The 11703-nt window shown below is 42.3% G+C and overlaps 1 protein-coding gene across 2 annotated transcripts; it reads left to right on the forward strand.

The window, feature by feature from the left end:
• On the forward strand, positions 1-9821 carry lrrc29 (leucine rich repeat containing 29). Of its 2 annotated transcripts, none has more exons than XM_034878059.1 (11): positions 1-328; positions 601-696; positions 981-1115; positions 2113-2292; positions 3044-3349; positions 4051-4267; positions 6056-6213; positions 6312-6527; positions 7115-7327; positions 8037-8251; positions 9380-9821. In XM_034878059.1, the coding sequence occupies exons 1-11, from the start codon at positions 275-277 to the stop codon at positions 9552-9554; spliced, it is 1965 nt and encodes a 654-aa protein (XP_034733950.1). In that variant the 5' UTR covers positions 1-274; the 3' UTR covers positions 9555-9821. The 2 variants fall into 2 exon arrangements, with proteins under 2 accessions (XP_034733950.1, XP_034733951.1); XM_034878060.1 differs by having other exon boundaries at positions 2-328; positions 638-696; positions 9380-9820.
• Positions 9822-11703: the final 1882 nt, after the last annotated feature.

Here is an 11703-nt window from a genome sequence, read left to right on the forward strand (position 1 = left end):
AACTGACGTCAGACCAAGGGACCTACACAGCCTGCGCTACAGTGTAAAGTAGCTTAGTGAGATGAGAGCAGACAACATAGCTCTTTATTGTACTCCGTTGATCTGAACTCGGTCATTTTATTGATTAGTTAACGTATAAGAAGGACACGAGTTAAACGCTAACGGTAGTAAACTACAGTTTTTTAACTCGTGCAGATAATGTTAGCTAGTGGACGGCTAGCTGAGTCACTTGTGATGGTCTGGAGTTCTTTATAATGACGACGGAGAAGCCGAGATGGAAGACTGCAATTGGGAGGACATTATAGAAACACCTGAGCTGCCTCTGGAGGTGGGTTAATGTAATGGCTAAAACAAGAAAAGGAGAGCTCATAGTCTTTTAATGACACACACACGCGCACACACACCTGCACCTGCTTCAGATTGATACAGTCACACACAGCAGGCTATGTAGCTTATGAGAGCTGTCAGCAGAGTCCCAGTGATAGTCCTCAATGGTGGATGATGTTCTTGTAAAGGATGTCATTCAGTCAGACAGCATGCTGTCAAGTGACCTCTTCACTTTACTGTAGTATAATGCTGTATTCCTATCCCTTGCTGTAGATCATAGTTCACATCCTGAGCTTTCTTCACGCTTCAGACAGGAAGGAAGCCTCGCAGGTCTGCCGCAGCTGGTACTATGCCAGTCAGGACTCTCAGGTAATTTGCTTTAGAGCATAATGCCTGATAAATCTGCATGTTCCATATTTATGAAGCTGAGTGGCTCAGTGGCTGTTGTCTGATTCAAGAGATGACTGCTGAAGGATACGCATGAGTGTTTGTATGCCTGAGGGCAAAGTAAACTAAACACACTTTTACATTTAAATAATGCTTTTATTAAACACATTGTAACCAATTTCCTCCAGGGCAGCATTTCAGGCTCACAGACAGTTTCTTGTTTTAACCCCTGTAAATGTGTTGTTGTTGTTGTTGTTTTTGTGCAGAGAAAGATCACCTTCTGCTTCCCGGCTTCAGCCTCGTCCCTGGAGCTGATCAGGGGTCTGGGAAGAAAGTCACGATGTGGTCTGATTATCAGCCAGCTCGATGGCTTCAGTATGTCCAGATCACTCCTTCTGGAGGTGCGGTATTAAAAGCTTATGTTAACAGCACTTCCATACTTGGGTTCGCATGCGTGCAGATAACTGTCCAACATATATTGAGAATTTTGGGTCTCTTCATAGCTGAAGATGGAAGCTAAGAAGTTGCATTGTCTGGATGACTGCGGGGGAGAGTAACATCTTGAATCATGATAGATCTTTCTGTAAAATTTCCAAAGCTTAAATTTAAGAATTTAACTGAACTATTAATTATTTTACTAAAGAACACCTGAGGCTCCCTCATAAAGCCAAAATACATTGCTCTTTATAGTACATCAAGGCCAAACAAGATACATGGGAACTGTGGAGTATTTATGATCGTTTATGATTGTTTAAATATGTCTTCCCTCTGCACTAAAACAGTCACTTTTGTTGGTGGAAGCATATTGCTGCTGTCATGTGATTTTATTTAGCGTTGTGTTTTTACCTCAAACGATCACACGCCTTGCTGGGCCAGTGAATTCTCCCCACCTCAAGGGCATCTAAAAGCTTCTGAGAAAAAAATCTGAGCATACCCAAGTTGACTGAATTTTATTCAGCTCAGTAACACATTGTCACCAGGCAAGAAAACAGCTCTCCCCTCCTGATGGCTGACATTGTAGTGTAAGCCAGGAAGAAGCTAACCAAGTTGTAAACTCTCAACCGTCGCCTAGAAAGATAATGACAATGTTTAATCTAACAGTGTACATCTACTTAACATGTCAATGTAGGAAATTATTTTGTGGAATTTGGTGAATTTAGTTGAAGCTATAACCATCGCACACAGTTGATTTGTCATATTTATGGCAAGGAAACAGCAGGTAGTAAATTAAACCATGTTGCACACACACTCTCTCTCTCTCTCTGTCCTCCTGCCACCTTTACCTCTCCACTGCTTCCACATTTGCTTTACTCCAACCTTTATCTTCTCTTTGAATTCGGATCATTTCTTCCCTGTGTCTGTCTCCCCTCATGTGTGATTGTCTTTCTCCCTCTTCAGGTGGGTGAGTGCTTGGGCCCTAAGTTGGAGAGCTTAGCCCTGCCTGGTAGCAGTGTAACAGAGGCCTCTCTGATGGCCCTCCTCCCGCGCCTCACCTCCCTCCGCAGCCTAAACCTCCGGGGGCTGAACAGCCTCTTCATGTCTGGGGCTTTCCTCTCCAGGGAGGAACACAGAAAGCAGGTATTATATATATTATGTAACGGTGAGATGTAGAGCTGCAAAGATTAATTGAGAAGTTGTCAACTATTAAATTGTCAGTTTATTTTGATAATCAATTAATCAGCCTTTTTTTAATGAAAAAAAGGAAACAATTCTTTGATTTCAGCTTCTTAAAGGTGCAGCAAGGGATTCTGTGCTAAGATTGTTCATATTTGAACTTCCTTGAGGTTGACATTGAGAAAATAATCAACATTGGATATTAATGTTAGTCGCAGCCCTAGTGAGATGGCAGAGCTAACTGTCTTAACTCTGTCTTGACCATGTTGAAAATCCAATTCTTGAGCATAATCTCTTATGCACTTCTTTTGGTACACCGTCTTTGGACACTGGATTAAAGAAATATTTAAGTAAAAGAAAATATTAACAACAAAACTTGACCAAAACCATTTTGACCACTGAGAACCTTCACAGTGCTTTCTACCTTTTGTCGAGTATTAGATTAGATTAGATTCAGCTTTCTCCTATATCCCAGCCTCCATAGCTCTGCCAGTATAAGTATATTTATATATCTCTAGTCCTCTGGGGAGAAAGGGCATTAGCAGTGATTAGAAATGTAATCATAAGGGCAACTGACGGGCAGCCCCCCTCAGTATTACAGCAGGTAAATGTAACATTTCACACAGTTAAATGTTATTGTCATTGTGTTTGCCCAGCTTTACTGTGCCTGTAGTAATGCTCCATTTTTAAGTCAAACTTCATGTTTTTGTTGCAGGTCAGGTCAGCTCTGTCTGGTCTGGAGGAGCTGGACCTGTCCGACATACGCTACATCTCCGACCTCACCTTCAACCGGCTCACCGGCTGCACCCCGCGCCTCCGTCACCTCTCGCTGGCCGGCTGCCATATCGCCTTTGAGTTCGACCCGTATCGAGGGTGCCCGGTGGGAGCTGTTAGGGATTCCTCAGCATTGCTGTCACTGAGGAACTTGCGGAGGTTTTTAACGGAGCAGAAATCCACACTTGTATCTCTGGACCTCAGCAGAACCTCAATCACCCCTGAGTCACTACGCACAGTTGCACAGGTCAGCAAGCCTTCAGTCCCTGCAACGGCTTTTTTCATTGCTTGAGCAGCCAGGAATGATTCTTTACAGATGAAAGTGCTCTCCCCACATATGTGCAGGTAGATTATAGTCTGCTTTTGTACTGGGTAAGATTTTATTTTGGATGTAGAATCGTTTTATAATTTTAACATGTCCTTAACTTCTTTGAAGATTAAAGAGTTTTAATTGCTCGTCCTCATAAAATACCCATTTTATAAGTTTTGCATGACATGCTGCTTTTTGGATGCTTTATATAGGCCTTAGTGGTCCCCTAATACTTTATATAAAGTCTCTTTCCCGAAATTCAGCCTGGGTGCAGTATTACAGCCACTAGAGCCAGTCTAACAATGAGCTTTCCTTAGAATGTGCCATTTCTGAGTCTGTAGCTTGAAGTGCTGTTGAGGAAGAGAGAGGGGGGGCAAGGTGGAGGCAGTGGGGCTGGAGGTGTGGCCTTGACCAACTGCCACTTTACTCGTTTGAAAGCCATTATGTCTCTCTTTCTCATGGGTGTGCCAAATTCTCTGGGCAGGCAAAGCAGAGAAAGGGGAGGTAACCTTGCTCTTTATGACCTCATAAGGAGCAAGATTACAGATAGGCCCATCTGAGCTTCCTTTTCCTCAAAGTGAAATTTTCCTACCATGAGACCATTTAAGTCTTTTTTGAATTCCTTCTTTCTGTTCCAGGTTCAGGATTTGGTCTTGGAGGAGCTATGTCTGCACGGCTGTAAGGAGCTGACCGACTACTCCGTAGAGGTTCTAGTAAAGCACCAGCCGAGCCTCCAGAGACTGGATATCAGTGCCTGCACCGAGCTGACCAGCCGGTCTGTAGAGGCCATAGCACATGGCCTCAAGTACCTGACACACCTGTCCTTGTCCCGCGATTGGAGGATCACCGAAAAAGGTACACGTTCAATATTAAAGTCACCATAGACTAGACTCATTTGTAAATATAGAAAAACTCCTTTCTAAGTAGCCATTAGAAGCCAGTGTCCATTATTACACCCAACAAGACTAAAGATTAAGATGATAAGATGATGAGATGATGATGATGATGATGATGATGAAGAGCCTTTGGTCCAGTATTTAGCAAGATTGCTGCTGTCGGCAGCGGCGAAACAAACTGCAACGTAAGTTAATAGTTGTTCAGCTTTTATTTACTTTCAAACGTGTTCATTTTGCCATTGATAGGCTCAGATTGATATTCTAAGTGTCTGACAACATTATGGAAAGGATTTCCATGGAGGTCGACCTTTCTGTTAAAGGGTAAAATCCTTTTTTTTCAACATAAAAACATCTGCACATTTGTTAAAGCCACCACACTCCATGTAAATAAAAAGGAATTCTAGCATCGTAAAATACACTTAATTCAAAGTCGAAAGAAACGAAAATTAAACTATGAAAAGCCGTTTTTGGTCATCTTTCTACTTTTCCAACCATCACAACTCTAGTTTAGGTTGAAAGAAGCACAGTTAAACAGGTGAAAATGTGTTTGAAATGTGAAAGTATTGTTTGTTTTTTTAAATGCAGTCTGGTGCGTTTAGTGCTAGTGACTTCAGCCCTGTTTCAGGTTAACCACAAAGGTCTTAAATAGGTTTTTCCTTTCAGTCACTTACACACAAAAACACAGGAAAATATAGTCCAGGTTTAAAAAAAAGAACAAAAAACGGTTGTTATCCTTTGAGGTCTTGTGCGATTCATTTGCATGTCAATATATTTTTCAGGACTGTAATTTTTTAATGAATACTTTAACACAGAAAAAAAATGTTAAGTGGCAAAAGAGCTGGAACAAGATCAATTTTTCAGAGCCTTTGGACCTTGAATAAAGGCATCAACCAATCACGTTTACACATACATATGAGGATTATAAAACAACACAGAGGCTCTGTATTTATTACTCTATTACTTTAGTACTCCTTTCAGCCTTGACAAAGGCAGATATTCTCAGCCAAGCATTTTGCATTATGTGTCATTTATCATTCATGTCTCTGGTGTGTAAATTTATGAGAACTAAGGTTAACTGCTCCTCAGATTTCTCCAGGGTAAATCCACACAGCCAGCTAGACTATCTGTCCAATCTGAGTTTTCCGTTGCACGATTTAAAACGACTATAAACGTACACATGTTCCACCAAAACAAGTTCCTTCCTGAGGGCATTTACCAGCGGCACCGTTGCTCCATCCGGCGCTTACCACCGCCAAAGACTGTTGTGATTGATTTCAAGAAATGTCAATACACTAGAGCACATTTTTCTCCCATCCCAGAATGTTGTGGACTAGCCAGACCCTCCTCCGCAGAGCTGTGGAGGAAGGCCTGGCAGTGTGTGACTAAGCTGGGGCTAGAAGAAAAGTCATTGTAGGATTCATCTTCAGGAGGAATGAAAATCCAACCCTTGTTTTTTAGATGTTTTTTATCAGATCAAGGTGATGGTGAAATGCAATATTTGACCTGATGGTGTCGCCAGACAAAAGGACAGAAACTCGCTGCAATTCTGTCAGTCATTCTCTGGGGATCATGTATGTTCTTAATAAATAAAATCCAGCCAGTACTTGCTAAAACAAAATCACCTAATGTGTGTCAAAGATTTTTATTTTATCTTCCAATTTGACACGCTCCATGCACATGAACAACCCAGCTTCCTGGCTGATAGAAAATGTGTTATTACTAAGTGATTATTTTGCGTTGTGTTCAGGCCTGGCGGACCTTCTGTCCGTCTCATCCCTGAGGAGCCTGGATCTGTCCGAGTGTCTGCACGTCAACGGAACAGAGATAGTAAACGGCTTGGCAGAATCTAGGGATGCCAGAGCACAGCTGGAGACACTCAACCTAAAGAGCTGCACCTACATTAGGGTCAGTCAGCGTCTTTGTACAGTTTGGTATGTTATATGTGTGTCTGTGTGGAATATTCATGGAGAAAAACATTCTTCTTCCCCCTCTCTCTCCTCCAGGATCTTGCAGTTTTCTCTCTCACCCAGCTTCTTGGGGATTCTCTGCGGGAGCTAGACTTGACATCGTGTGTCAATGTGACCGACCTGTCTGTGCACGCTATAGCCACATACCTGCAGAGGCTGGTAGTTCTGCGGCTCGGCTGGTGCAAAGAAGTCACAGACTGGGGGCTGCTGGGCATGGTGGAAACAGCCAGGTGTGATCCTGACCAGGAGACGGTGAGAACCACAGACATGACAAGATTTAGACCCAATCGCACTGAAAGCAATAATGGATGCACCCGTCATTTGATGCTCCTGTGGACAATGCAGGCATCTGATTTGAATTGCCAACACCACAGAACTGGCAGTATTTTAGAAAAGGTCGTTATTTAGGCGAAGGCTTTGTGTATCACAGATCCCCCTATAAGTGGTTTCATTAGACTTGCCTGCGACTGTTTGCTTCTCCTGATCTCCTTTTGTTTTTCACTTCTTAATAATGACTGTAGGCTACAGAACAAGCTTATAGGTATGTTGCATAGCTGACCGGAGGCGCCGACCCTGCCGTCACTGTTCATCACCAAACATTAAAGTGTACTTGCTTGTCCTTCATCCTCCACCACATCAATGTCTTCTTTTTCAAAGCAGTTTGACGTGCCTCATGATGCTTGGTGTGTTCGGCCATTTAAAACAATAGGTGTACTTAAAAAAAAGTGTGTGTCAGACGCTTTTAGTGCGCTTAATTGGGCCTTTACAGTACCCGCACCTTTTGGTAGTAAAGAAATAAAGGTGTCACAGCTGTTGTAATAATGCATTTATCTCAACAGGGAGACAAGGGTCCCAGGTTCACCCGGACCTTTGGCAACATGGGCTTCTTCAAGCCTCCCCGTTTGCCGTTCGAGGAGCGACCCAAGATGGTGACCCAGAACGACCTGCAGCAGTTCAGACAGCAGGCCGGAGCGTCCCTCTTAGCCCTCAGCCAGCTGCAGGAGCTGGACCTCTCGGCCTGCCCCAAGCTCACTGACAGCAGCATCACACAGGTGGGACGCTGGGGAGACGCAAATGTCTCAGTTTGCAACAGAAAGGCAGAATATTAAAAAAAACAAAAGGGATGCTAAATGAACTGCCAAATAAATACCCCCCCCCCCCACCCCCCTCAGAATCTCAATTTTTCCATAGCAACAGCTTCTGCTGGTGTCTGCTGACTTAATGAACTATGGAGTCCATGTTAGCTCCCGTTAAGTAGTGGATTAGCAAACTGTTGCTAACTGCTGAAAAGCCAGCCAGTTCGGAGCAGCCATCACTGGCAATGGCAAACGGACAAAGTTCCACTGACATTTTGAAGACAGCAAACAGTGAAACAGCAAAGCTAATGTTACTTTACTAACTTCTCCATATAGAGACAAGAGCTGAAAAGCCTCACCAATGTCAACAAGGCTCTTCCTCCTTTCCCGGTCATACAACTTCTTTTTTTTAGTGTTTTACTCTCCAATCCTTTTCTTCTTTTTGCTGCTTCTCCGAGTGCCAACTCTTTTTGTTGAATATGCATCCCCCCCTTACCCCCCTCTTCCCCCCCTCCCCCGGGCCTATCACCCACTAGCACGCGCCGCCTGTTGCTGATTGGCTGGAATAGTGTTTTGTGGCTCTTTCGCACCTGGATACTGGCTGTGTAGGGACACTAGATTTATTTTTTCGGTTTAACATTGCGTACTATACCTTTTTTTTTAATAGTGTCTCTCCTCTCCTCAGGTGGTGCATTACCCAGACCTCCGCCGCCTGTCTCTCTCCATGTTGCCGGAGATCACCGATGCCAGCTTGGCGTCGGTCGCCTGGCACTGCCGTAGCCTCACCAGCCTGGCAATCAGCCACTGCCAGAGGATCACTGACCGCGGAGTGGCACAGGCTGTGCCGTACCTACGCAGGCTGCAGCATCTCTACCTCTCCTGTAATAACATCACTGACAGGTGAGTGGCGTACAATATAATGTCTACATCTATAATGTATCTGTAGCTCAGATGTAAGGGTGAATCCCTGAGCTCTTGAACTGTGAGATAAGCCCTACCCGATGCCCAAGGATTTTAACAGAGTTATACATATATGTCTCAATTAGACTAGTGTAACTCTTTCTATGTTGGATTTGTCATCCCTTTGTTGGTTACTGGTTGGTCCTGAATGCAGCAGCTCGGCTTGTAACCGGGAAAGCGAGACCACATAACCCCAGTTTAAGCCTCGCTCCCTTGGCTTCCTGTCTGTTTCAGGAATGTTTAAGAAAATGATGTTGCTTTTTTAATAGATTTTAATTGGATTGTTGCCTTCCTATTTATCGGAGCGTTTACATATCCACACACCTGTCAAAGTACTGATACTCCTCGATGTTCCCAGATCCAGATTATAAAACTAAAGGTGACCAATACGGCTGCACGATGTTAGGAAAATATCTAATTGCGATTATTTTGACTGATATTGCGATTGCAATATGATTCACAATATTGGAGAGAATGGTCGTTTTTGTATCATTAATATTATTATATAGATATTATAAATAGAGAAAAAGATATATACCTACACATTAAAAAAATGATTGAAGTGTGATTATTTTTTTTATTTTTTTTGCGAGGATCTGTACTAAACAGATTTGTTTTCTGTAGGTAGGATAGGATTTGTAGGCCGGGAAATCTCTGCAGCACCACAATACTTTATATGAGAATGGTTTGACACATAATTTGCCTCTAACAAATATTGCGCCCCCTGTGATTTGGATATTGTACTGGTTCATATTGCAATTTTGATACAATTGGAATTAATTGTGCAGCCTTGGTGACAGAGGCTTTATAGTGGCAGCTCCAACCTCTGGAGTAGTTTACCCATTCATATAAGACGTGCTCGGGCCGCTGCTTAAGACCCACTACTATTTGTTGGCTTTCAATTCAAGTTGAGCCTTGACCCGTTTTCTACTGTTGGTTATGTTGGAATTGTGTATTGTTTGAGTATATTATCAAGTTTTTCTTTTTAATCTTGTTAAGCATCTAGGTCAGCTATGGTTGTTTTTAAACGTGCTATATAAATCAGATTGAACTGCACTGACCCCGCAGGTCCTTGTTACTGCTGGTGCAGCACTGCAACCGCCTGAAAACACTCGACATCTCAAGGTGCAAAAACATCTCCGTAACAGCTGTGGACCTGCTTCAATCACAGCTGCCCTTCTTGGAAAATGTCCACTACAAATTCATAGGTGGGTTTGATATGACCCTTGCACTCAATGACTGAATGAATGTCGTGGATGACTGCTGCACCACAGCCTGCTCCACGGGTTTCAGCAATTTGCACAAGAACTGAAGGGAAAATGTTGAAAAGTTGTCATTTTACAGTGGGAGCAATATCACGTCACCAATATACTGTATGTCACCCTGTAAGTGGTTTTATCCGAGTCTCTTTATTGTGAGACAGAAACCACTTGTTTGAAAATTAAGATCATTAAAGGTGCTCTAAGCGATATCACGCGTGTTTTACACTACTACATTTGTTGTCATACAGCAAACATCTCCTATCCACTATCTGCGAGCTGCCTGTCCCCAGAACACACTGTAAAAAACGCGGTCTCTGTAGACAGCCCGGGGTCTACAAACGGCAACAAAGACAAACTGCACCCATCTCACTACGACGCATACACAAACAGAGTTCCAGCGTTCCAGCCAATAACTGACAAGAAGGCTTTGGGAGTGGGGGGGTTAGTGCGCGGAAGCACAAAAGGGAGGGGGAGGAGAGTGGGGCAAACAAGTCTGTTTTTTTTGGAAATACGTTGAAGGTCAACAAGAAGTAACGTCGCCCAACATCGCTAAGAGCACCTTTAACTGTAGAGTCCAAGTTTGGATGTAATGTTCATGTTTGTCATCAGAAACCCTGGAAACTGACACACGGCTGCAACCGTAAGAAGAAAATATTCTCACAGTATCTCATCATAGGGAATTGTTTGGTTCATTTTTGATGAGGCGGATGTCGCCCAAACAAGTGTTTTTCTTACTTTTAATTTACTTGTTGTAACAAGGCGGTTATATCTGTCCGTTACAAGGTAAACAGTATCTCATCATAGTCATTGTAATACTCAACTTAGCTGGGGGATGGGCACAAAAAGTACATGAAAGCATAAATAATTTTTGCATAAATAATTTAGTTGCATAAATAATTTTGTTAAGAATGAAATTATATTTTTAAAATAATGTATATAATGTAATATAACAAATCTGTGGACTAAATTCTTACATTTCACAATTATTTTTCCTTAACATGCAAATTTCTTTTGTTTTGAGCAATAAAAGAAATTAAGACTTTATATGGATGCTCATGCTGTATAGCTTTGGCATCAGTGTTTTTGATTTTCTTGATAAAAGATTTTTTTCTACAATGACAATTCTGTGTTGGTGAATTAGAAGTAAAGATGTATAATTAGTGAAATAGTGGTCCTCAAATAGTTACCTCAACTTCAACTTTTAGAACCTGGAGAAAGGCCGGATACTGAGGCAAAGGTGAATGATGGCTAGCCGTTTATTCAGCATGGTCTCTTTCTAAAGATGGAGCTTTCCTTCTGTCAGCACCTGCCTCTATAATGGTTTGAATAATTTAAAGTGCCCATGTTATGGAAAAAAACCTTACTGGGATTTGGGGTGTTATTTTGTGTCTCTGGTGCTTGTACACACATACAAACTTGGGGAAAAAAAACGATCCATGCTGTTTAGAGTGCGATACGGTTTAATGTCCTCTGTCTTCAGTCTCCGGGTGAGCTGTTCAAAATCTCCACGACAGTAGTAGCAGTAGCGCTAGCATGCTAGCTCGTTCTCAATGGCAAAACACTTCTACAAAACTCACTAGTTCACCATAATTTACAAAGAACTACTTCCTGTCCCTGTTCTGCAGGTATTCCACAAGTGCCCCTCGTTTAGAAGAAGTCTCCCAGCTAATCCTGCCTTGTCTTGACCAATGTTGGAGAATGAGTTATCTAGCTGATGTGATCTTACCAAGCTCTTAGATCTTTTCCAACAAAGATAGTAAAGAAGCAAGATGTCTCACTCTGTAGTTAAAACAGAGACCTAAACACACAGGGGGCATCCATCAGATGCGATAAGAGTCTCAAATTCTAAGGAACTTATTGAAAGAGAGTAATAGCCCACAGATGGCAATTATGTCACTTTCTTTCCAAACAAAAATCCGTTGAGGTGCTGTAATTACCTGATGCTACACGCTTACCAAAAAACTACAAACTGAAGTGTTGAACTAACTGGAATTCATCTTATTTCATTATCATATCATTGTCTTAGCCAACCTAATTAGGAACAATATAACTTCATACTGCTATGTACATTGTTAATTCATTTTGTTCTGCTGTTACATTGTATGCTGCACTATACCATTGGGAAAACCC

Source organism: Etheostoma cragini, chromosome 8 (assembly GCF_013103735.1).
Source record: "Etheostoma cragini isolate CJK2018 chromosome 8, CSU_Ecrag_1.0, whole genome shotgun sequence".
NCBI classification, from domain to species: domain Eukaryota; kingdom Metazoa; phylum Chordata; class Actinopteri; order Perciformes; family Percidae; genus Etheostoma; species Etheostoma cragini.